Consider the following 27,363-nt stretch of genomic DNA (forward strand, 5'->3'; position numbering starts at 1 on the left):
TCACCAACCATCCATATAAAGCAAACAGATGGCTCCTAATGAAACTCAGAAAAGGTCTCATTACAATCCTCTGGAAAGAGTTACCTGTGATGGGCTACTTGCTGGATCCACCAGATTCTGACATGCCATCTGGATTGCCTGATTGGCCCTGGCAAACTGGATAGGGTCGACAAGCCCCTGGTGACCAGCCTGACTGTTGGGATCTGAGATGCCAACTAGGTAAGCGGCCTAGAAAGGGAGCAAGATTAAATTAAAAGCAAATGTGAAGATTATGCTAAACCCATTCCAACTGTTTAATGAGCCAGCCAAATGTTTATTGACCAGGGTGATCAGGCTGTAGTTAGAAGTCATATAGCAAAGCTGCTATTAATAAATGCCTAGCAACAAGTCTGTAGTAGGATGTAAAAGCTGGCGTGTCTGTAATATGATTTGTGAAATCTCATTAGCCTGAACAAAACTACTCAGCAAAATCCAAAGGGTAAAGATACTTCATTATCCAATAAGCATCGAAGGAGAACTGATTTATCCCTAGGGTAGCCAGGTAAGAACTCTGATGCTGACTGTTCAAGGTAACTTTCATCCATCCAGAGCAGCCAGATTTTGAGGGGCCCAGTATTTTAGTCAGCTATGAATAGAAAACTAAAGACTACAGTTGCCCACACATCACCTTTTCACGCCATGATGAAAAAACTATGCTCTTCAATGTACAATGAAGCATAAAGTTACATGTGTTAGTCACAGCACAAAAGAGATGCTTTGTTTCTAGAGCTGACTGTAGGGCCCATCCAGCTGCAGGCTACACCCCAGGTAAGGACACAATGGTCAGTGATAATCTCAGTTTTTATTTAAACAATGATTCTACACTTCTCACCACAGAGATCAGGATTTATTTATATAGTCAAAGCTGTATTCGGAGGTTTCTTTCTGATTTCCTTTACAGATAGGACTAACTGTGGGGCCCAGGAAGCCCACAGTCACAGATTAATTATATTTTTGTGTGTGGGGAGTGGAGGGGGAAGAGGACAGCAGAGCAATTTGCAGCTGCATAGGATGGTCCCTCAGTGTTGGCTCCTCCACTGAGAAGGCAATATAGCTTTTGGTCATCAGGGGGAGCAGCTCAATAACTTGGGACTCAGGCTGGTTTGAAGTATGCAATTTTGGCAGACTGATCCAACAACATTAATACACCTCTGAATGTTGCAACATTTTAAGCTTCTTAGATACTGAGAAAATATCCAGACAGTCGTAATGGGTCTAAAACATACATTTACCATAATCTCTTTTCCTTTGCTAAAAGGGAATGCGATTATGTATAGTTTGAAGACATGGGCTGATTATTAGAAATGACCCCCAGAATGCATTTTTTTGTGATTAGCTTAAGGTACAAAGCTCAAGTTACCCAGCTTCCAAGTAACTCAGGCTTGCCTGTGCTTCCTTCTACTAAATTAGTTCTGAGGGGGCAAGATCTTGGGGACTGTGCATAGAACTGGGAGGTACAAACACACAAATTCATGGCATGGCTCTGACACTTACTTCCTCTATAAACTTGGGAAACTCATTTAACCTCCCTGCCTCATTCTCCCTCCATACAAAACAGGCATAATATTGCTTCCCTCACCTCACAAGTGTGCTGTGATGCCGTATTACTTAATGTCTGTCCCACTCTTCCAAGATGAAAAACACTGAACAATGCAAATATTTTGATTCTTTGGCCAACACGAATGAAAGCTCAAATATTCACACACACAAGATACAGCAATACAGAAACAAACAGATTCATATTTGTTTTACAGGCTTCATGAACAAGTGGTTACCTGGGCTGCAGCCTCTGTGAGACCACAAAGAGCCTTGGAAGCAACTCCAACACATTCTCCAAAGACCAGCAAATCCCCAGTCTTGGCATTCTGGGAAATGCCTGCCATTGACTCTCCAAGGACCTTAACAATTGAAAATAGGGTAAATTATTCCCCCAGTATACTTCACTCTACACGGCAGTGTTTTCCAAGCTTTCCTGGACTGCACACAGGAGCAGAAGCAACTACTCAGCACAGCCTCTTTGCCTGACCCAAAACACTTGCTGAAACTTAGTGGAAAAAGTACTTGCAGCTTGGCATACAGGAAACGTCCCAACATTGGAATGCCTGTAACATTTTAGTGTTTGTCCCACCGAAGCCTATCTTGCTTGGTTTTTTTTAGCTTGCAATGTCTCTGGTATAGCAGCAAAGCAAACAAATTCCATGTTCCAGTGCATTAGGCATCCTCCTTTTCTTTTAGATTATGAAGATTTTGGGATTATTCCAATGCATCACACACTGAAAAGGTCAAAATGAAGATGCACTAAAACTTTCAGGGGAGGATTTCCAGAGTGTGGTAAGATTTTCACTGTAAAATACTTTTGCGGTGATATAGTGGTAACTTTTAACACTTACAGAATTGATTAACCGCCATGGAGTAGACACAGTGAAAAACTAATTTCAGTTTGAATCACAGTTGGAACAAAGGTTTATTCCAATAGGCAAAGCTACTCAATAAACACAAGCTTTTTTGGCGGGGCTGGTGGGGGGAAATGAAGTTTTAAAACTAAAAAAGTTGTTTCCCATAGATTATGATTTTTTTCTAGTTTAAACACAGGACATAAAATAGCTAAAATTAATCCACATTTTACAGTACTTGCTGGTATGCTGAAGTATTTGGATTGCTAGTGAGTTAGGTCTCAGACAATATCACAAGGCAATCACATGACACTCAATGCTATCAGCACAGTAGGTCTTCAGATGAACAAACAAGCCAAACAGCAGCATAAAGATTGCTCACAAGAGTCTCAAATGGAGTTTTACCAGAGAATTTCATAAAGTTAGAGCACAAGAATTTTTCCTAGAAGCAGACCTTCTTTTTCCAATGTATTTTATTAGCATGCAAACCCCTCCATTGATTAGAAATTGTTTAACACATACACACGGAAGTAGAGTAACAGAATTACCTTGGAGTTTTCCATAACACCTTCAATACAATCAAAATATGAGAGGTCGCTTACAGGTTCATTGGGGTTATCCAGCATTCCCTTAACTGTCTGAAAGAAAGGAGAGCAGCTTCAGTTACTACAGTAGCTATAACACGGATCTGAGCCAGACAAATACACCACCACAATAATTAAACCAGTGGACACATCTGCACATCATAGTTTCTTTATCTCCAGGCAAAGAAATATGATTCCCAGACACTGCAGTATGTAGATATTTTAGTAACCGACTATTTGTAAACTTTCCTCTGTGTTACCATATAACAAACTGGCAAACCCCCTTTTGAACTCAGAGCCTTCCTGGGAATAAAAACATTGATTCAAGAAGCTGCCACCTCTTGTTACCTGCTGTGTGGAGACACAAAGAGTCACCTGGCTAAATGTAAGTGCACCATCTGCTTGCATTGTTTTCCCCTGCCAAAAGAACCTCCCAGCACCGTTCCCTCTGTCAAATACTATCGGAAAATACTGATGTGACAAGTAGAATTAAGTAAGAATTGCCCTTCTCCTGGGGTGAACCCAGACCTTGAGAGTACTGCACAGAGTTATCCAAGGGAGAAGCTACTTCATATATTGTAAACAGGAATCAATATATTTGGACAAAACTATTCTCACAACATAAAAAAAAAATATCCAAAGGGCAAGTCTCCTCTTTTGCTTAAATTGTTTTTTTTAAGCTGATTTTCGTGCTTACAGTCAAGAACGGAAGCTGAATAACAGCCCAATGAGCTGTATAACACACTTTCCAACATGAGTGAAATCAGGAAGTATAGGAAGTTAGTAAGGGGCTACAGCTGAAAGATTTGCTGCATGATTTTCTTCAGCAAAGGAAATCTGAGCAAGAATTTAAATGTTAGATCTTTTATCAGACCTTAACTTCTAACTCTAAAGCATTTTTCTGAAGTTGAGCCATGCTTTGTCTGCTGTCTTGTAACAGCCTAAAAATTACGGTCAAGATCATTTCCTTTAAGTACTTTACTGTCAGTTATTTTACTGTATGAAAAAGGCAGCGTTAACAAGAGATCTCTTCAGCCAACTGTTCTGCTGTTGCTTCCTGCTCCCCTCTTTCTCTATCCCCTAGACTACTTAAATACCCTGCTCCACCCCTCCGTAGCAATTTACTGAGTAGCAGTGAGCAAATCATGTTCTATCCACATATTCACTGCTCCAGAGACAGGAGCTGTAAGACTCCCTGGACAGATGACAGGAAGGAGTGAAAAAACAGAACAGTAGATTGACAGTTAAAATGCAACTGCTGCTGCTAAAAACCCTCCCGTCTGTTCCTTATCCTGAAGTGCTAGGAGTGACTTGCCACATCCATCTGCCTAGGGAGAGTTAAACAAGGTCTCCACACTCCTGGGAAAGCACAAAGTCTGTGCAGCTTTGCTTGATCTGATCCACAGGGCAGGCCCCATGGTATGTGGACACTATACCTAAGTCACTGATGAAACACTTGAGTTCTACTAACGCTATACTTCCCAGTTATTGTACGGAGCCTCAGGAGGCAAGTAGGAGAAATGGGTGAATGAGGTAGAGAAAAAGGCAGGGGATGGGGAAACACCCGTATAGCTTAACCATAATAAAAATGAAATGGGGAGCACCTATTGATGTTGATGGGCACTCCTATAAGCTTCTTATAGGTTTACCTAGGTCTGGCTTCAGACCCTGCTGCTGCCTCTGTTTCCCCTTCTGCCCAAGTTCATCTGGACTTCACACTGCAGGGGTTTTCCCACTAACAGTCTCTTTTCAAGAGTCTGGGTTATTAACCAAGTTCAAAACACCACAAATCTTCCACCTAGCCTTCCTCAGACAAAATTAGTCATTTCAGTAGGTAACTGGCTTCAGCATCCACCTAGATTTTCCCATAGGCTCAAGTCTTTGCAGCACTTATCAGAGCTTCCCCTTGCTTATAGCTCTCCCACCAGGCCCACAGACCTTGGCAACTCTGCTCGCTGAGGATTCCCTCCCAGCAGGCTCCTGCTCCTTACAGGTCTCTGGAGAGGTGTCACCTGTCTTCTCAACATGGTTCCATTTTACATGGAAGAAGCTACAGGCAGTCAGTCTCATTTCTAGTTTGACTTTTATATTAATATGGGCAAATCTCACAGAAATGGACAATTAACAGTAATGAACAAAGACAGGGACAGCAAGAGAGCAAGCACTGTTCAAATTTTCATCCAAAGCTCTGCTAATATTTGCTATTTGTGTCCAGGGACTCTGATCAGAGCTTGCCAGTCACATCAACCTGGGTGCTAGCAGGTCTGAGACCTCATTTGTTCACTCAGTGCTTAATTCCTTTCTGCTCTACTATCGCTTTTTCCTCCAGTTAAATCCTATCTCTCGCCACTCCTCCTTTGGGATCAAAGAATCAAGGAAGAGCTGTGTAATCAGCCTATAAGTTTTTCCATTGACTTTCTCCTTGGTCTGTGTTATTAAAAATATCACTCTTCACTGATATTTCCAGACACTGGTCATGCATCAGGTTTCAGAGTAACAGCCGTGTTAGTCTGTATTCGCAAAAAGAAAAGGAGTACTTGTGGCACCTTAGAGACTAACCAATTTATTTGAGCATAAGCTTTCGTGAGCTACAGCTCACTTCATCGGATGCATACTATGGAAACTGTAGAAGACATTATATACACAGAGACCATGAAACAATAACTCCTCCCACACCACTCGCCTGCTGGTCATGCAGTAAATCAAGGAGAAAAATTGACTTTAAGCACAACTGTACTGTACACAGGTGATTTGAAATTTAAAAGCAAAAGAAAAAAGTGTTTTATTTAGTGGTAAAAATGCCAGGGCAACGTCCTTGGACTTTTACTGCTGAGAGTTCTTACAAATATTCACTGAAACTGTTACTGTTATTAAAAGTGTGACAGCTCCATATCTCCACTCCCACACCTACTATAGCACACTTAGCACTGGTTGCATTTCAGCTTGAATTCATCATCGTGACATCCTTCTCCCTCCCTCCCCGCTCTTCCCAACAAAAATCAAAGCATTTTGATGCTTGTTGCCAACCCAAAATACACAAAATCACGGGATTTGAGATTTCCCAATAACTCTGTTAATATGCCTTTTCTAAATAATATAATTAATAAAGAGAAGAAACAAAGCACAGCACCGTAACATTTCTGATTTAGAGACTCATTCTCTTTGCTCCACTGAACAAGGCACATCCACAGATGAAAACTGAGGATCTCTCCTGGCAGCAGCTCTGAACTGTGGCAAAGTCATATGCTGTAGCTTGAAACAATTTCTACAAGTACACTGTAACAAACTGAGAGTCAAATGAGACTACACTGTGTTGTACCCACTTTTATTAGGGCCAAATTTGGTTTTGAGTGTTAGTACCACCCCACTCCTTTCCTTACAAGATCCTAAACCATTTGGCTTTAGGGATCATGACCTCTTCTACAATCATTTAAGAAGCCCTTGCTTCTAACAGAACTGGTGGCATCTAAGGCATCTAATTAATTTATCTGTTCCTTTTAGCCTGAAGAAGGAATGATGGAAAAAATGTAGGCATAAAGTGAAAGCCTCAGCATGGAAAGGCAGTAATCAGCATTACAAACACAGCCAGAAAGCCACATCACACTGCTGATCACATCAGCTCTGCACAAGAGGAGCCAATGTCATGCTGAGGGAATTCTTAAAGTACCAAGAAAACACACTTCCCACGGCCCTTTCATTTTTTGTCTTGAATCACGACAAAAATAGCGTGTGCATGTGTAGGAACAATGTAATATGCAGTGTGGTTTCAGCCTTGTTGGTCTCAGGATATTATAGACCAGGTGGGTGAAGTAATATCTTTTATTGGACTGTGATGACTAAGTTAACAAGGCCAACTGACAACTCTCCTAGACCACCTACTATACAGAACTCAAAGATCCCCCCACTCCAAACCACAACTTAACTATGAACTTAAAGACATCATCAAATCCTTCCCCAAACAACTCCAAGAGAAACTCTACAAACTCATCCCCCACAAACTCATCCCAGGGACCTTCCACATGTGTCCCAAGATACACAAAGAAGAAAACCCTGGCAGACCAATCATATCTGCCCATGGCACTTTTACTCAAGGAATATTGGGATTCATAGAAACCATCCTCAAACCATTCACCACACAAAGGGCCAGCTTCCTTCCGCACACACCTGATTTTTTCCACAAACTCCACAATATTAACATCCTCCCTCAGAACTACACACACTGTGTCACCCTGACTACACTGACAGAAGCCCTACACCTCTTGTGCAGGTGGAGTTATTATGTCAGTGTAGTTGGGCACTTACAGCAGCGGGAGCAAGGACGTAGTGTAGACACTGACATACTTAGGCTGACATAAACTGCCTAAGTAACTTAACACCAATTTAGCTTAGCTTCACACACTATTGCCTAGCATTTTGGAGCAGGTGCTGATTGGTTTGATATTAACGTACGCACCTGGCCTTTCAGCAAGAGCAAACTAACTACAATTTACAGAGGTATTGTCAAAACACTCATGTAGCAGAACACAATAGAGTGTGTGTACTAGACCACACAATGTTGAAAGACAATCAGCTAGACTGAGATAAAGAAAACATGAGGAATTAGAAGTCTAGAGGAATATAAAAATCATGGAGTAATTCGTGATCTACTTTTCTGAGATGTGACTTTCAGAATCATCGATTTCCAATTACACAGAGCCACAGCAGAAAAGCTAAGATGTCACGGCTTCCTTCAGGGTACTATCAGCCATCTTAGTGAAAGATTTCTTAGTGTAAACCCTTCTCCCCATGTCCTCTGAAAGTGACTCTTGTGTGTGCACCCTCCAAACTGCTGCAGTGGAGACTGGTATCTTTATAGTCCTATATACGGCTGCTCTGTCATGCGGGGTAAAATGTAAACTCCCTTTCGCCAACTCAGTAGAAGTTGTGCTATGTTTGTCTCCACTAGAAAGCTCTTTGCATATCTCATATACAATTAGAGGGAAAAAAATTCTGCCACAGATATCAAGTGGGGGAGACTATGACACAGCGGCTATTCAGACAGGGAAATGAAAATGTAAAGCCTGACCGACATCTTCAGCACAGGAAGGTTCACCCCATGAGACCACAAGCTTGAGCATACCTCCAGTTCTCTGAGAGCATTGTCACACTCCTTCTGCCCAGGAGCCTGTTGGGTACACAGAGTGATGAGCTGGTTAATACTCTCCGTCACCGCTCTAAGGAGGGGGGAAAAAAGAAAAAAAAAGATTTTGAAAACTGACTAACTTCCATTATTTCCAATTTTGTCTTATTCATCCGTACACTATGAAAAGCAGTTTCAAGCCCAAAATATTCTTCCACTTCTCTCACCGCTGGTGCTTTCGGAGTGAGTGAGCAATATCATATTTGGTGGGGAGAATACTAACACTAATACAATACTAACCCCTGCTGAGAAAAACATAGTGAAAGAGACTCCAAGTGAAACTGGTCAACAGTAATCCTCACCTCAAACATAAGCCCCCTGTCCAAATCATTTGTCACTTAGCACATAAGCTATAGGTGGGATCTTCCTGTCATGATGGCAAGTTTCTAGGACATTTGCACAGTTTTGGTTCATAAAGGAAATCTGATGCATAATAAATGTAAATTATTTGACAGTTTATTTTATTCTGGATCTAATGTTATGGTGCAAATTCAAAATTAAGCCTGGCCACACAACCACTATGCTTGGAAATGTAAGGAAACAGCAGCACCTAAAACCCACTTCCTAGCAAGCCCGGCTGTAGCACTGTTGTGCTCAGAGTACAATAAAAATTATTAAAAAAACAACCACCCAACATCTCTCCCCGAATAAAAAACAGAACGGTAGCAACTGTGTTGGCCAGAAACCCCATGGGGAAGTCGATGGCATGGGCCCTCAACCTGACTACCACTCTGTATAACCAAATGAGGGTGGAACTAAATTTTTCAACCATTTCAAATACTATACAAGCCCTGGTTTAGACAGAGTGTACTTTAGAGTATGTTGTGTTTGGCTGCTTGATGATCAGACTCTCAGCATTATAGACACTAATAAAAATGTGTGTTTTGAAAACCATCTTTTTTATTAAAGATCAAGAATGTTGCTAACGATACCTGATCACGCAGACTACATCAGATGCAATTAAAAGTATTTTAAATCATATGAACCTATCCTACATCTCACTGACAAGCACTGCCTCGTGCCTTCAAAGTTAATCTTCTATGGAATATGAAAATTCAACTGAAAAGATTCTGCAGATACAGGGGCAGTGGGTGGGGAGAGTGGGAGGGTCTAAGACAGAAGCAGAATGAAAAATATGTCAGCAAATGCCATGGTTTGTTCCATACTATTTTTTTTTCCAACTTGAATATTCATTTAACACAGTTTGTGTGTGTGAGACAGAGATATGTACGTGTCTCTCCATTGCTTTCTTCTGGCACTCAGATATGACATGATACCTGTGCACAACTAACAAAACTGTAGAGGAAAACTAGTAGAGACAGACTAAAGAATGGCTTTGTGAATATCAGAGAGAGTGAGAGCGAGAGAAAGAGAGAGAGAGGTTAGTACAATTGTAAGCTAAGGAATTTTATGTTTTAGAGCAATCCCGAATCTGACAGTCATGTGTATTTTGCATTTTTCCAGTTTTGTTTGGTCTTGAGTTTGACGCTCAGTATAGAAACTAGTGAAGGTGTCATCAGCCCTTGACCAGATTTCACAACATGGCCCACACCATTCAGAGGAGCAACCCTTTGTTTTGTACAGTAGCTATACACAGCAAAGATTTCTACAATATTGGTGATGCTTAACACTATGTGGAAAAATACAATGGCTGCCATTTGACGATCTGCTGCAACACAAGTGACATATGTGTAATCCTTTAATGAGGTTTTTCTTAAATTCAGTGCTCAGAGATGGGTAGCAGTAACTTAATTTAATACTGAGGACCACGTTGTCATAGACAGTGCGACATGTACAATGCTGCACTTTTAGCCAAAATCGTACAACAGCCCAGTGGAAACTGCAGCAATTGCTTAAATGGATAATGAGAGGAAATTGTTTTAAAGCAGCTTAGCAACTTTGGTCCAAGGAGGAGATCCTGGACCACCTTATGAGCCCTGTTTTCCTGTGCCACCCGCAGTACACAGATCACAAGTTGAGAACCAATGATTGGCATTGCACCAAGAGTATTGTCAGTCTGGTGAGCAAAGCATAGCACAAAGTACTGTATGTATATTAGCACTACAGAACAGGTCCAATCCGACAATTGGAATTGCTGATCATTCTCACCCCCTTCTTATTACACACGGGCTGCATGTCAAAAGTGGCAGCCTATGGAACTTGGGCACTGTGACGAAAGCACCAGCTAATGCATCACATTCATCTCGAGGCTAAGCAATTTTCATCTATGACCTACAAAAATAGCTCTTGGGCTTGGACTCTGTTCGTCTATGGACACTTTTTCACTTGTTTCCCAATACATTCTTTTCTGGTGTGAATGGAACATGATACTCACAAAGGGAGTCCAAGCTTCACCTTGGAAATCACTTTTATTTAATGTCTAGGTTTCAAAATGCCAGTTTCTTCCCAATCCCTTAATATTCCCCTTCTGAAGACTAGTTTAATCTCCCCACCCCCCACTTTCAGCAATCCAAAGTGTACATAACTTATCCAGGTCTGGAAATTTTTCAAACGACTTAAAAAACAAAACCCCTATGAAAATGATTTAAGAAAGTGAAAGACAGCCAGCTGTACAACTACTAATACTTGTGTTCTCTGATCAAAACATGAATGGTAAGGAGAGGGCAGAGATTTCACTTTGAACAGACTATACAGTCTATTAAATTCTTGATTTCTGTAATGGATTATGCAGAGTTCCTGTGCAACTTAAATTCAGGGAACCAAACTCCTATGTAATGGCATGAAGATAAATGCAGAGATACCAGCGGCAGTGAAAAGGATTTACATTCCACATAATTTTTACAGAATTCTTCTCATTATGCTGTGAGTTGCAACAAAGTCACCAACTTCTGCTCGATGAAATTACAGTGCCAGGTATTTTCCCCTCCTCTTGATTTCCTTGTAGGCAAGGGTTATAGAATAGTGCTCTCCCACTGACCACGTAGAGACATCCAGGGTAAGTTAAGTCACCTAATTGTATTGTGTGTACTTCATTTGATAAAAGCAACTTGGGAAAAGAAGATAACATGGTGAGAGCACCCAGTAGTGGTACTGCAGCAGACCATTAACCAGATTTTTGGGCAGCTCTGACAGCAGGTTTGCAAAAGGTCTATACATTCCATCTCCTTGACTGGGGAGTGGGAGTGGACATTTAAAAGACAGGATCAACAGCAATGCCCAAATGAGATGAAAACGGTAAAAATAAAAACCTGGGGCTTAGCCAAAAAATAAAAGCAAGATCTCTCCCTGAACCCACTGAGCCATTTATAACCACAACATATGCAAGGACATTGCTTAGTAAGAGTTTTCTTTGAAAGCCTTGCCAGCAGCAGGCATATAGCAACATCCTCAGCATCTGCATGTGTGAGAGCAGGGAAGGAGGTAGACAGGACGGACAAAGAACAAGCATTAGAAATAGTCTTCTTAAAAAAACAGACCAGATCTTCATCTGATGTAAGTCAGCGTGGCTCTGAGTTCAATAGAGCTATACTAATTTATACGAATCCAGTGTAAGCAAGCTTCCTCTGATTTCAGTTTCACTTAAGCTGCAGCATGGAACATTCTATATGGTTAACCAAGAGTACCAGAAGGATAAGCTAACAAATAATACATATGGTAAAGGAAAACAGTTAAACACCATTTTAGGAAAACGAAAGCAGGTGATATGCCTGTACCTTGCAGCTGCAGCTAGGAGGTTCTTGGCATTGGGAGCTCCAGGATCAACTGAGAGAGACTTGGCAGCCAACAGTAGCTTGCTGGAAGCCATAGAGATGTTCTTGAGGTTCCCTATTACTTGAATCTGGTCCTCTTTAGTCTGGAAAACCACAGCAGCATAACATTACACACACAGTTTGCATCAGCCAGAGAGACAGGTAAAACTTTAAGCAATACATTTTGGAATTCAATTGAATTATCCATCTAAAACCAATGACATGCATGGGACGACATTCCAGATAGGGCCACTAAGCATCGCCTCTGCTTGCCCAGATCGGTGCCTCTCACTCCTTTCATACAGCAGAAAAAGAAACCCGTATACAAGGAGCTTGATTTCCAACAGTAAGAGCATTCACAGAGAAGTGGAAGGAAATTTAACTACTTGCTGAACAATGCTTTTGTTGTCAAGTCTCTTGTATGTCTCTGCCTGGCACAACTGACCCACATTGTTCAGTCAATGGGTACCGACTATATTCCAGCACCTTCTGTGTCATTTACAAGCACTCTTACTTACACCTTTACTGGATTAATGGCTTAAGCAAACAGAAATTTTGCAAAGAGACCTTCACAAACATTTAATTGTAAGGGTGCTCTATATGAAGAAGCAACAGTTTCTGGAAAACTAAATCTACCATGTAGCTTCATTTGATAAGCAGTTTGAATTTGACATCACATGACATCACTTTCAGGGAATGACGAAGAAATAATTTTACACACGTGAAGTTAGAAAATACAGGATAACAGTATGCGACAAACAGCAGTGGTTAGATTTCTTGTTAACGATCTATGCAATAAAATTAGCCTTTCTGTGTTAGAAATATTTGCAAACTGGTTGTATTTTACTTGGTTTATGTGAACCGGGTTTGAGTCTATATACGTGAACTGCTTTCACTGGTCACCAAGTCATATGATACTGTTTCTGTTCCGACTGAACGACTATTTACAGACAGAAAGCATCCTGTTTTGTTCATACATTAGATGAAAACAATCAGTTATTTATGGATATTGTGATCGAGACAAACCTTTCTAAAGGGCCACAAGATCACTGCTGGTAGAAAATCTCTTGCAAATAGGCATTTGCACTAAAATTTACATTTTTAACTTCAGTGAACAGCCTTGTGACTAAAGGCCTCTCACACTAGCGTTTGTGAGTAAGTGATTAAGAGCTGACCAGCATCAGCATGGCACAAATTGATGGATTTTGTTTGCAAGAATATTCAGGGCTGCTTTTTGCTATATTAGCCCAGCTCTAGCCACAGAGCATTAGGTTTAAGGGACACTACGTCAGCACAAGACCTGAAGTGTGACTTTAATAAATATAGTGATGTTGAAGAGCACAGATTTGTAGCCGTGGAGCCTGCAAATCAACCAGGTAGCTGCAGAAGAGGTAAAAACCAAGGTGGTAGCGGGGCAAGTTGACTCATTCTACACCCAACTCATTCTATACCCTACTAAATTTATTAAAGTCACACTTCGGGTATTGTGCAGACCTAGTGTCCCTTAAACTATATTTTTGGTCTGGAGGAACAGGGGTGAAAGAATTCCTTTGTTTCCATGTCCATTCAGTCCCTGGGCTTTCACCTTGCAAAACTACACAATGCTGTCACACACATTGCACTTTACCAACCTTCTCCAGAGGCTGGCTCCAGTCTTCAGCAGATCCATGGATGTGATGTAAAGTGTATGCTCTGGTGTCACATTGAATGTGAGATGCCAAATTCAGATTATAGGGGATTTACTGTGTGCTGAGTCCCCTTCATACTCCGATTCTTTGGGGGCATTGGACACTCAAGCTCTAGAGCTGCTTAAGTTTAACTATCTTAAACTCCTATTACACTCCTGGGTAATTACACCACAATAGAAAGTGGTCCTTTACAAAGCTACTGACCATTAGAAAAGGCAATGGATTACTCTATCTTCAGCTATACAGATCACAAATCAATTACAACAAGGCTCACGCTACATGGATGAGCATGAAATCATAGTTTCAACAAGCACCAGGAACAGATACACCCATCTATCTTGCACAATATGCAAACCCCACCATGCTCTTGTCACTTCTGAATGACACCTGACTCTTCTGTAACATCCTCTGCCTCCATATATGTTTAGACTAGACACTTTAACATCCCTACATGCCTAGGGTAATACAGCTACCCACTACAGTCACCAAAACTCACTTGTGCTTGACCAGCCATTTCAATACCAGCATCAAGGAACTCATCGAAGTCATCACTGAACTTTCCGGAAGCTGCAGCCAACTCTCCGCTTTGGCCCCGGGTAGCATGAACCACTTCCCCTGCCGATTGGTTCAGGTCAGCTGCAGCCTGGTTTAGTTCACTTTGGGCTTCTTGGAAAGATTTAGAACTTGGAGGCAGCTTCAAGAGAAGAAGAGATGTGTCTTAGTGACCACAGAGATCAGTCATTCAGACTAGACCTTAATTGTGCAGTTCAACACAATTCAAAACGTTAAAGTAACAGAAGTGTGACTTTGAACCTGACAATAATACTCTGCATAGATTCCATGGCCACAAGGGACCACTGTGACCATCCAGTTTGACATCCAGTACCTGAATTGTTAGGATTTCTTTTATTTCAGAGATAGGCCCGAACCATAATCCTGTGTAACAACCATTCTGCTGGCTGGGCTGACTGCAGGTACTAAACTCTAAACATCTTGCTCCAAAGTGCAGAACTCTACCAGTTGAGCTCAAAATAGGCAGTCCATTAGCCAGGAGGAAAAGCAGCTATCTTCAGGCTCAGTTACACAAGGGAACAGACCCTCGGTCAGTGTTACTCCCAGATCCAGCAGCCCCTAAAACTTCAGGATTGTTCAATATTGTTCTGATTTTGGGGGGATCAAATCCATTTCTGCTTTAGATATTGGCAGGTTAGGGTCAAGTAATTGATCCCCATCTCAGAGGCAACATGGAAATACTCTCATTTGTCCTTTCATTCTAAAATACTAGCAGCTGTAAACTAGGCACAAACTTTGGAGGCTCCAGTATTCCAAGGCATTATCCAGTCCCCAAAATAAGCTTAACAGAATGAATTTACAGTAACTGTACTGAAGAAGAGCTCTGTGGAAGCTTAGAAGCTTCTCTCTTTCACCAACAGAAGTTGGTCCAATAAAAGATATTACCTCTCCCACCTTATCGCTGTAATATCCTGGGACCAACACGGCTACAACACTGAAAATTACAGTAACTGTGTTAGTATTAAATTGATCCTAATTGTGTGTGAGGCCTGAATTGACTATTGCATTCATGGAAGTACTTGACTGATTGTACCTGAAAGCGCAATCCTCCATTAATCTGTGGAACTAGCAGTGGAAGAGTAAACTTGACCAAACTACACAACACCCATATGCCCCGGGCAAGTTACAACTTTTGTCAGCTATTAATGACATTCAGGGAGGGAAACAGGGACATGACTTGTCATTTCATTTAAACAGATTCACCACAGATTTTTAGAAGGGATGCGACAGAAAAATAGTGACATTCTGATACAAAGCATCAGAAGGGAATATCCCCAGGTGGCAGGGATCATGGTCCTTACACTGACTCAAAAGGATCACTTCTAGGAAGAAAACAGATTGCATGTTTCAAGTGTCCACATCCATTCAAACATTGGTCCCTCTGCTGAGACTAAAACAAAGGAGCGAATGTTAACCTAGGCAGGGTTAACAATCTTTACAACACGGAGACATCCCCAAAATCAACAGAAAAGCAGTTCAGGATAAAAAATGGCTACTATAAAAGACTGACTTGTAATCTAGAATGAACTGGCTATTCAAGAATTTAAAGAATTTAAAATGTGAGGAACCCAAGTCAGATTTTTACTTCTGAAACACCATTTAACATCTAAGATTTCTCACCGAATCAACAAGCAGTTTCTTGCTGGATTCTCCAATGCTCTTCAAGGCCACATCAACATCCTTTTGTCCAGGCAGACAATTCACGCAGTTATTTAGTGAGTGAGACACTGCTTTGGCCACCTGGAAATATACATACAGGCACAGGCAAAACAAACAAGAAATCCCAATGAGGAATAAGGTCCCATATCACAATAAAATCTAGCTAAAAGGCAGTGTGTTTTGGAATGTCTAAATCCTAATCCTGGTTTAACAATGACTCCTCCTCTAAGGCGAGTCATAACCCCTCTTTTTCAGTTTCCCCATCTACAGGGGAAACTAGCCAACTAATCGGGTGTTAGTTACAGAAAAGCTTTAAGTATTATTGTTCACACAGGCCTGCAGCAAGGTCGCCTGTGAGGAAAGGAGCAAATGGGGCAGTTTGCCCTGGGCACCCTTTTTCAGAGTGCCCCAAACCAAACGGCATTGCAACCTGGTGTGCAGGGTCACAGTGCCACTCAGGTTTAGCCTCGGAGACACTGAGATCCCACATACTGAGTTGCAACACCACTCACTGAAATCCCACCCCCCGCCCCGATGGCGGTGCTGCTGGGCCAAACCTAAGTGGATTTACGACCCTTCATGACAGGTCATAACACCTGAGGTGGTGTGGAGCCAGGGCCAGCACCGTGGGACAGGAGTCAAGCTGCTGCAGTGGGGTGAGAATGGTGCAGGATCACTCTCCACCCACCCATCCCTTGCCACCCTGCAGTGGTAATATTTCGGAAGGGTGGAGGGCCTCACTTTCAGATATTTCCCCAGATTCCCAGAAACCTCTGTGCAGCCCTGGCCTCAAGGCACTATTACTTAAACCATGTCTCTCAAATTTTGATTTAAAAATAGTCATACTCCCTCCATCAACAGAAAAAGGACCTTTTGTTCCGATAACACAGTGATGAGATCCAGTAATGCTGGATCCAGAAACACCACTTGTTTAGAAAAACAGATTTGTTACAAACACTGAAAGTAGACTCAGGACCCTTCATTTGCTAACATCAAATTTAATTACTTTTTCTAGTTCACAACCAAAAGTATACTGCCCAAATAAGGCCTGGGTTAAAGGCCTTATTCACATGCAGTAAGGTACAGCAGGCACATGACTGAGTCTCTTAAAAAGAAGCCTTTGTAAAGAGAATTACATTAACTGCCTATCTCCCAAAGGTGCCTAGAAATTACATTCCAGCACTGGCTGCATTATTAGTGCCCTAAGCTAAACATTCTCAAGTCACTCTGCACTTTTTGTAACTTACCTGAGCTAACCTCTGCTGACTTTCTGCATCCCCAGGTGCAACCAGAGCCTGTTTTGCTTCCTGAATAAGCATAGCAGAGCCTTCCATGACGTCCCTTGCAGAATCTAACATCGCATGTGCTGCCATTGGGTCAGTGGTGGATGCTGAAACGCCTCGTGCTGCCTGAGCCAAAGTCTTCAGAGCTTGAGCCGTCTCCCTGGCAGCAACCCCTAAATTCAGATTTCATGAAATACTCGGTTAGTATCCTCTAAGGCGCAATCTGTATTCTTTTATGGCAGCTGAATTGCAAGGTAATGACCCCCTTTCTACAAGAACACGGCAAACATTTTAAAATTAGAGTGTTTCAGATGTGAACATGTTTGAGAAATGCCCACAGAAAAGCCATAAAATCAATATTATACCCACAAGAGCACATTTCAGGGTGGTTCTAAATCACCAAATATCTTTTTTTATGGAGCGAGAAGAAGAAAAATTTAACCGTTTCAAGTTACTTCCAATTTAGCTAGTGAAAAAGTACAAGTCTTAGCTACCAGCGAGAAGTTCAAAAAAGACGAAATGACTGAGGAGTCTAAATCCTATTGGCTTTCAAGGAGACTTAGGGCCCTGAGAGTCTAAGTCTCTGTGGAAAATGGGACTTTGGCTTTTGAAATTTTCACCAACGCTGAACAGGGCACAAGCTGAAATTCAAGTATAAAAGCTATATAGAGGCTTACGAGGAGTAAGCAGCACAGTAGCATAACTTAGTTTCATCATGCAGACGGTCATATAGCAGACCTATGAAAACTGGCTTGTGTAGCCTGTCTGACCTAGACTCTCCATATGTTCACAGCCATGTTGCCAAGACCAGTGACCCTGTAAGGAGTGGAAGAATGTAACTATCTCGTGTTTAAGTCAGCCCTTATCGAAATGCTACACAGTACCCTGAAGTCTTAAATGATCTTTATTAACCCCCAGAGTAATGGAGGTAAAATCATTGTCTACCCAGCAATGAACTGCATAACAACGTGCTCCATTTATGTAGGTGTCTTTTTCAGTTACAGCACAGAGGTTAACTGTCATTCCTACAACAAAAATACTACATAAAGGTTCCCACTCACTGCACCAGCCTGCTTTGTTACATCACTTGCTTTCCAATCTATAAATATTTAGACAGTTACACAGCTGGGATGTAGTTTTACAACCTAATGAATACAAATTACATGGCTACCACTTAAAAGTGTATTAACGTTAACGTGCTCAGTACAACAACCGCAGAAGTAAAGCAGGGTTAATTCTATGCAGTGATAGGGTTTGCTACTGTTTCTAGTTTCTAACCCTCTCTTCAGTGACCTGCACTACAAATTTTGCCTTTGCCTATTCCTTACTTATGAGCCACAAATAACTCCTCAACTCTTCCCAGAAAAATCCTCTTTTTTCTACATTAGAAGCATCAGGTTCTGAATTCTTTTTTCTTTCACTGTTTACTTCGGACTGGAATGGGAGTCAGGAGCCCTGCCTTCTAATCCCAGATTATCCACCCACCTGTTTTATGACCACCTGCAAGTCACTTCACCTTTCTATGGTCCTTTCACCATTCCCCTTCCCATAATTATTCTGATTTGTTTATTTAACCTTTGACCTCCTCAGGGCAGGGACTCTCACAGCACACAGATCAATAAGGTCCTGATCACTGCTGAGCCTAAGATGCAGCTACTGTCAGTCCAAATAAAAGGCAGAATGAGGAAGATGAGTTTTAATATTTATGGCTCCAACCTGGGCCTTTAAAGATCATGCCCAAGTCCTCCAGGAGGCAAGTCAGTCCCTGAAATGTCTAATATAACAGCCATGCAGATTGCTAAAAGGGGGGTCATCTTCACGTACCATGAAGCAAACAATAAAAAAAATGCCTGATTGTTCAGTCTTTCATTTGGGGGCAGTGAGTTTCAGTCAAACAAAACAAGGGAAACTTGCAAATGAACTGAAGGACAAATATGAACTGCAGTGGCTGTGCCACCCGTGGAACATAAAATTAGGTTTAACAGTACCCACGTGCTGTGCAGTAAACAACAAAACACCCATATACTACCACCAAACACCTCTGCATTTGTTCAAGCACAAAAAGATCCTCATATTACTGAAGCTGGCATGAGATAGAAAGTACAGAAACAGATACTGAAGAGGGTCTTTTAGCTCCATAGGAATGCATTACCGGACAAGGATTTTCTAACCTAACAGCTATCTCACTGCTTGATTTTAAAAGAGCTACTAGATTTCAGCTTCAAGTGTCAAGACTTTTGAATTTTCACTGGACATCTGACACTGACTACTGTATGACTATGTAATAAAAATTTGTGTCCTCTTAATCCAATTATATCCGGTTCAAATGAAAGCAACTGACATCTGTGTAGTCTTGATCCACTTACATCAAATGAAACAGTAAATGCCATAATGCTTATCAGTAAAATTTAAAAATATCCTACTGCAGCATTAACATCTACTTAGAGAATTTTAAGGACTAATATTTCACATCCATTTAAATGTTTTCCAAAACAGAGATGTTAATACTTTTTATAAACAAACCTTTCAGTCCCTAAAATAATGCACACAAAACGTGAGCTGGAGTAACTGTGGAAAACCTCATACGGAAAAATTGTGTGTCCATGTCGTCCACTGGCTTCATCCCTTACTATGAAAATCTGATGCATGAATTAGAGATGCTAACTGCATGATACATGTAAATTCAGAACATGCAGTAAGGGGTGCACCATTTTAACCAACACATCTTGCGTGTGTTTTGGACCACAGAACATAAAAAACCCAAGTGCTTTCAACTATTCAATACACAAACGGCAACATTTTCAGCTTAACTGGGTTTTCACAACACTAACCTTTAAAACACTTGGTGTTTAATTGTACATTGAAGAGCTATCTCCTCCACAAAAAAGGTTTGGATTGCATTTTTTTAATTAACAGACGCCCCAACCTATATTGAATATACACAGATAGACAGCAGCCTCTGCAACCTGGTATCTTCTTTTACAAAGTGTCTTATTTTCGTTTGCCATTTCCAGTAACAGTACCTGTGTAGTGCTCATTGCCTTGAGCAGCGCAAGTCAACAGCTGGGCCATTGATGAACCAACAGCTTTGGAGGTACTGCCAAGGTCCTGCGCACATTTTTCCAGCTGTGAAAATATTCAAGAGGTAACAGTCTTTGTTTAAACTGAATTAATATAAATTCTCCTTTCAAGAACAATGGAAAGATTTCCTATCCACTCCCTCCCAACTAGCATCCACCTCAGCTACACCTTGCTGCCCTGCATTAGTGAGTCTCAGACCCTGACGAGCATATTTTCATTGTACAAGTTGAATGAAATGAAGGTAGCAAATAGCATGCACAATGAGAAGGAAATTTTAAAATTTAGTTCTGATAATTAGCAATATAAGTATTGACATTTGTTTTCTTAAGAACATATTTTGGTCTCTAAGCCCAAGGTAAAAAAAACCAAACCAACTTAAAAACAAGAAATGAGCTCTCATGTATTTTTCATTACAATACGCTGGCTAAACAAAGGAAAGAAAGACCTTAAAAATCTTTCTTATAGCATCCTTAAAAGCTGAATTTTTTCCTCAGTACTCTAGAGAAGAAGGCCCTGCCTCCAATAGTTATTTCAGTCAGAGAATAGGCTTCTTATTGGCATAAAGATGTTTCATGGTGTCAGAGGTGCTGGAACAGTTTGTATAGTGGGGGTGCTCAGAGCCACTGAACCAAACTAAACTGTATATGATGGAAACAACTTCAAGCCAAGGGCCGCAGCAGCACTCCCAGCACGTGTTGAGGATAGGCTGACCAGACAGCAAGTGTCAAAAATCGGGATAAGAGGTGGGGGGTAATAGGTGCCTATGTGAGAAAAAGACCCAAAAATCAGGACTGTCCCTATAAAATCAGGACATCTGGTCACCCTAGTTGGGGATGGATTTTGGAAGAATATCTGTGTAAAATGCCATTGGAATGAGCATCAGCCAAACATGTGACTCCTTTTACCAATGACACCTTAAAACTGAATTTTAACAACAGCTCTCTCAAGTTATGGGACAGAATTCCTAAATGAGGACCATGCTAAGCCTCTTCTGCCCCACCATTTACCGTTTCTCCTGGGAGTGGTTTTAACTGTCCATCTACAGAGGCCATCTTTGCATCTTGCAGTTCATTTCTGAGTGTTTGGACTGTGTTCAAAGCAGAGTCAATTTCCATAGGGCCACAAGCTTCATGAGCCTATCCAGAAAATAGACAAACAGAAATGGTTAGTATCATTAAGCAACTGTTCTACCACCAAAAATGGGAAGATTCATCACTGATCATGTCTTGGAAGATTATCTGTTTCTGAAGAGACTATGCAGACACAAAAGGTCATCTTGGCATGTTGCATATCTTGGATACAAAACTACTGCACAACATACTTAGCTTGCCAGCAAAGAAATTGATTGTCCAGAGCCACAAAGGGAAGTGATGCATATTTAGCACCGTTCAATTTCATTTTACGTGATTAACTCACGATCAATAGAGCTAAAAGAAAAGCAATGAATACAGACTTCCAAATGACATTTCCCACTGCACACAAGCTTTTACAAAATCAGGTGTTGTAAGCCACAGTTAACCTCTAACTGCTCAAAAAGGATATAGACCCACCTTTTGGGAGGCAGTTCTTAGCTCAGCTAAGCTCGTTGCAAGGTTCTTGGCACACTGACTTAGCTGCATTGCTGCCGCTTGGTCACTTACAGTAGGTACTGCAGCTTTGGCTGACGCCACCATCTTACTTCCAGGCTATTTAAAGATTAGAGAAGAATGTGTTGTGATTCATCAGCTCATGCCTATAACCTTGTATAAATGCTTCAACTATGAAACTAGGTCTAGAACTGACAAAACAGTTAGGTCACTACGTTTTGCCATTACCACTGTTTAGGCTGGCAGCCACCTAATCAGGACCACTCGCTAACAGGACCACTGCAAATGCATCCAATTTTATCTACGCTTTGTCCCTATCCAATCTTGATTTGTGTATTCACATGCTGTGCCTTGTCATTATCCTGAGCAGTGGGATCTCTGCAGCAGACACTGTTTTTGCTTTACTTATTTGTACAGTGCCTAGCTCACTGTCTGACTGGAGCCTCTAAGTGGCTCCTGTAATATAAATAAATAAATAAAAGGGAATTTAAATATTTAAACAGAACAGTTTACCATTTTGTGTGTGTTTACACAGACATGCATGGACAATATACATGGTACATTTGTAATTTCTTGGAACATTTCTGAAGATTTAATGTTTTTCTTCTCAATATTAGTAAACAGAAAACAAGATCAGTAATAATCCAGTCAAGTAATAATCGAGCACAGGATCTGCGGAAAACACATCTTGCTTACCTTCCAATACTGTACTATGTCATCTCCATGGTCCCCAAGTACTTAAACAGACAAGGTGAGTAGTCCTAGTGACTTCAATGGGACCACATGGGTGAGCAACCCTGACAGGATACTCCAATGCTGCACAGAGTACGTTAATGACAAATTAGGCAGAACAGAAAGGGGATAATTGCCCTAATTAAATCATGGCAGGTCAGGTGAGGCTGATTTGGTCTGGCGCTAATCAGGCCAAGCACAGAGAAAAACAGCTCCTGAGCTTGAGTGGAGGCAGTTTTAAACACAGGAAGCTGGTGGACTCGACTTGTCGTTTTGGGCTTTGGAATGTCTTCAGGGAGGAAAAATAAAATGTGTATCTCTCAAAAGAGAAAAGCACCTGTGATTTTTGCTTTTATTCAAGCCAGACCACAGCTCGAGACAGTCCTGTGACAGCAACATGCGTAGAATTAGATTCAATGCCTTATTTCACTTTTAATACCCCACCAAGTGGTATAGTAGTGACCACTGACAAGATTCACTTCTTCCCCATAAGACAGAAAGGAATGCCTGGCAAATCTGAAAAATGTATAGTGCACATTAATGCTAGCATTTCAGTATACAGAGCTTTCTGATTTTATTTTAACTGCCAATAATAGTTCCAACATTTATCTTGAAGCAACAGCTGGCTGTTCTTTTGTTCCATGTTTGGAAAGAAGCATGGACTATTGCTTATCACCTGGGTTCTCCTCAAAATCGTGGTCAAGTTAGATCACCTTTGTGTCTCAGAAAGCCATCTGAAAAGCAGGGCAGATACTTCCCCCCTCCCCCCCAAAGGGCTTGAGAACTCCAGATGAAACACAGTGGCTGAATCTAAACTAAGGAACTGTACAATGATGGTACTTCCAGCTCCAGCAGAATGTATAATAGCTCTAGTTTAGGCGAGGTTCCAGACACTCATGGCATTTTCACTGCCTGTCCAACTGAGCCTCCTTTTCAGGAGCCAGTCCCAGCGCAAAGTGTATCACATTTTCACAAAGCTGAAATGTGCTTTCTGTGGCTCAAACTCGGGGCAGTTGTGGCATCACCGACTGCCCCAGTGACAAACTAAGTTCTCCTCACCACAATCAATGACTTAACATACAGCTCTCAATGTAACATGCAATTTTCTCACTCCACAAAGTGAAGACGACAATTCAAGACCCACAAGGTGCTCTTGAGGGAAAAAAAATCTACTCTATTTCAGTGCTTTGAGCATTGGCCTGTTAAACCCAGGGTTGTGAGTTCAATCCTTGAGGGGGCCATTTAAGGATCTGGGGCAAAAATTGCAGATTGGTCCTGCTTTGAGCAGCGGGTTGGACTAGATGACCTCCTGAGGTCCCTTCCAACCCTGATAGTCTATGATTCCATAATTCTTTGATTCAGTTTACCTGAAGGAAGTTCTGGCTGGAATTTATCAGAGCAAGCTGAGCACTGAGGTCTTCTGCCTGAGCCTGGCTTCCCCTCACACCCTGCACCAGCTGAGGAATGTGGTCAGCAACATTCTGTTGGCAACAAAGCAGAAAGTTTTAATTGTTAAATTTAAAAAACTCATTCAGTACTAAACAAAGCCTCACAACCTATGGAAGGGACCTAGAATTTAACAGGGATGATACCAATATGATTCTGTAGACAACAGTTAGGGTTCCACAGAACTTAATAAATCGGAGATTGACGGTTTAGGAGAGTTCCTACAGTATTTGGAGAACTTGACTCTTCCTACAGAATTCTATAAGTTAGTTTATAAAGGAAGGTTAAGACTTTTCTGTAATAAAAAATGGTTTAGCAGAGATATTTTCACTGACTCAGGAATATTTTATTTTGGACATTAAAACTACTGTTTTACACTCTAAATTGCTTAGGTGTGTAGATCTTTAAAGCACCCCTCTTGCTTCAAGAAAACTTTAACTCTCTCCTTTGGTACTCAGCTTACTTTTATCTGACTTCCAATAAGATGTTTATAGTATGGTTGTAATGTTCTGAAAATGTATATTGTTAAAAATGTATTCTCACCCCTATTCAAATGTCAACTCATGTTCACATGATTTATCCCCAATACAGTCTCCAAAAATGTTTTCCTAAAGTTTAAGTACTCTACATCAGGAAGAAACTTCAAGAGAGGATTTCATCTGCTGTATAATAGATCAATGTCAAAGCTCAACTTGAATGAACAGCAGTCAACACATAGGACAAACTGCCTTTTGCATTTCCATTGAAAAAGATATCAGCTACCTCCCAGACAACTTTCATATGCCCCGCCCTTTGAGACTTATTCAAGCTACTTCTTTTATTTACCAAATTTTCAAATACTGTAACGTGGAAGGTAACATACTTAACAGCCAATTGGTAAGTGTTAATGTCTTTTTTCTGGGATCTTTGGCTTGAAAAGGTGTCGTCTATTATAGTGGCTGTGTTCCTGACTTCTGCATAGCTTCTCTCTGTGGAAGAATAGGCTCTTTTGCACTCCACTTTATTTCTTATTTCTCTAGAGACCTTGAAGCAACATTATTCACAAGCACAAATTAGTCTGCCAGCTGTAGCTAAACCACAAAAGAACAGTCTCTTGTCAAGTGATTTACTCTGTGCTCTGGCTTACAATCAGGAAAATGTGAGGATGTCTCCATGCACTTACCTCTGGCATGTCTCAGCTCTGTGCTCTCAGCAACCTACTTGTCACTGAAGCTGGAACCCCATAACCCAACACTATGGTCTAATTACAATTTGGTTTGGAAAGGGAAAGGGAATGTAAGGGCAGAGACTACATGTAGGTTAAAAGAAAAGAAGTACTTGTGGCACCTTAGAGACTAACCAATTTATTTGAGCATAAGCTTTCGTGAGCTACAGCTCACTTCATCAGATGCTGTAGCTCACGAAAGCTTATGCTCAAATAAATTGGTTCGTCTCTAAGGTGCCACAAGTCCTCCTTTTCTTTTTGCAAATACAGACTAACACGGCTGTTACTCTGAAACCTGTACATGTAGGTTGACCAAGTGAACCTGGGTCACAGTATCAAGCTGCTATCCATGTTGTCTTGGTACACTAGGGAAGGATTTAATGTCATTACACCACAAGCCACTAGCCTTGCTTTATAGTGTGTTAAAGTAGAGCACTCAAATATTTCACTAGTAGTAAGTCACCCCAGTCCAGTTTTATTACTATTCATCATTTCCATATCATCTCTGGTGAACGAGGTGTTTTACACATGTGTAGAAGGTCAATCCCTGCTCAAGTTGATTACCATCTAAATTAGACAAGTCAGGTCCATGGACCAAGGAAAGGGAAGGAAACAGTAAAAATAAATAGGAAGGAAAGTACTGCTCATGGGCAGCTGCACTCTGCACTGCGACACGACCTCCTTACCTGTAGTGGAGCACCCCTGGAGCACAGATACATACATTCCTTTCCCCACCTGTACAATGGTCACTGGATACCACCTCTGACCATAAAGAGCAGCCTGCCAGTTGGCCTACATGACACCATGCAACCACTTATATGGCATGAAGTTAAATCTCTTGTAATGCACAACAGAAAAACACAAGTTGACAGCCACAAGTAATAATTCCTCATATTCATGAGATCGGTATAAGAATTTCCACCCCACAGTACACACACAAACCTCTCCCTGAACAGCCTTAAGGGAGGCGATGTACAGGTATTGTGATTAGCAGCCACACTCAGTTCAAGAAGCATGACACAGATACCAATTACTAATAGGGTAGAAGATCTTTACTTCTGCTGTGTCAAGTGATGCTGGGGGCATAGCTAACAAACACCAGCCACTGAACATGAGTGTTACACCTAATTCCACTGGTCACCACCAAAGGGACAATGTCTCCTATTTCTCCAGTCAGGATCAATTAAGACCTTAAACAAAAAAGAGGTAAGGCCTAATTATGTTGCAGTAGGCTTTGTATCTGTCCCCTGAGTACTACACTACTTCAAAGCAATGCTCCTTAGACAGCTCTGGAAAAGCATACAGACTCTGAAGGCGATTCACCATGGGGGCTTCCTACACAGTGAACTGGCTGTGAAGGCTTCCTGTCACTTCACTACTCTTTCAGTGCACTAATTGCAAGGCAACCACTAAGTAATCCAGTTTATAATCAAATCTAACATCTCTCTGCCTGAAGTACTCTACATGTACGGTATTGCTGATTTATCTGCAGCATACACCCCAAGAAATATGCCACATTTGCAGCAGGTTTGCATTTTGGAGATACTTACAAAAATATTCACATCTGCCCATCCTCTGTAATCGGTACTGCCTAAACATTTGTAAAAGGCATCTACCTTAGACAAGGCACACGGCTGCCTTGCACACGTTCTAAAACATTTCCCTGATTTTAACAGATAACTCACTGTGGACAACAAAACAGGAAAAAAGCGTTCTTAGAAGTATATGCAGTGTTATATTTGGTACAGCGACAGAACAAGAATCAAATGCTTTGGAGTCAGATTGACACAGGCAACTTAAGAATTCCTGTCCACAGGCACAAAGTGATTAAATCAAGGGAAGTGAATTTCAGTTTCCAAAGAAGTTACCTGTGTTAAAAGGGACACATACTACAGATCATCTGCCAAGTGACTGCTTCCTCTATTAGGAAATCTTACCTTGCAGCTCTGGACGAGTTGCTGGTGGGCTACTGTGTTCTTGTTGGAAACGGCCGCATTCTGAGAGGCTGCAATTGTCTGAGTGGCAGCAGCTGCTGCCTGTTTAGCTGCAAACTTTAAAGTGGGGGAAAAACAGTTAAAAGGCTGAACTGGTATAAGCTTGGGTAATGTAGAGAACACAACAGTCAAAATACGTATTATTGCATTTCGCAACTGGAACCTATGAAGTCATTACCGACCCTGGACTTAATTTACCATAAAGAACTCTG

The 27,363-nt window shown here is 41.3% G+C and overlaps 1 protein-coding gene across 2 annotated transcripts in view; it reads right to left on the reverse strand.

Moving 5' to 3' along the window:
• The window catches only part of TLN2 (talin 2), a 349,917-nt gene that overhangs the window by 96,393 nt on the left and 226,161 nt on the right, over positions 1–27,363 (reverse strand). For both annotated transcript variants that reach the window (XM_084641187.1, XM_084641186.1), the window contains 13 exons: positions 27,095–27,208; positions 23,875–23,988; positions 21,740–21,874; positions 21,197–21,325; positions 20,132–20,234; positions 17,073–17,281; positions 15,787–15,906; positions 14,090–14,287; positions 11,870–12,009; positions 8,136–8,229; positions 2,981–3,070; positions 1,815–1,937; positions 85–228 (listed from right to left, as the gene is read on the reverse strand). In XM_084641187.1, coding sequence (XP_084497313.1) covers positions 85–228; positions 1,815–1,937; positions 2,981–3,070; positions 8,136–8,229; positions 11,870–12,009; positions 14,090–14,287; positions 15,787–15,906; positions 17,073–17,281; positions 20,132–20,234; positions 21,197–21,325; positions 21,740–21,874; positions 23,875–23,988; positions 27,095–27,208 — 1,713 coding nt within the window. The remainder of the gene's footprint in view (positions 1–84; positions 229–1,814; positions 1,938–2,980; positions 3,071–8,135; positions 8,230–11,869; positions 12,010–14,089; positions 14,288–15,786; positions 15,907–17,072; positions 17,282–20,131; positions 20,235–21,196; positions 21,326–21,739; positions 21,875–23,874; positions 23,989–27,094; positions 27,209–27,363) is intronic.

Source organism: Lepidochelys olivacea (genome assembly GCF_965140295.1).
Source record: "Lepidochelys olivacea isolate rLepOli2 genome assembly, chromosome: 10".
Lineage (NCBI taxonomy): Eukaryota > Metazoa > Chordata > Testudines > Cheloniidae > Lepidochelys > Lepidochelys olivacea.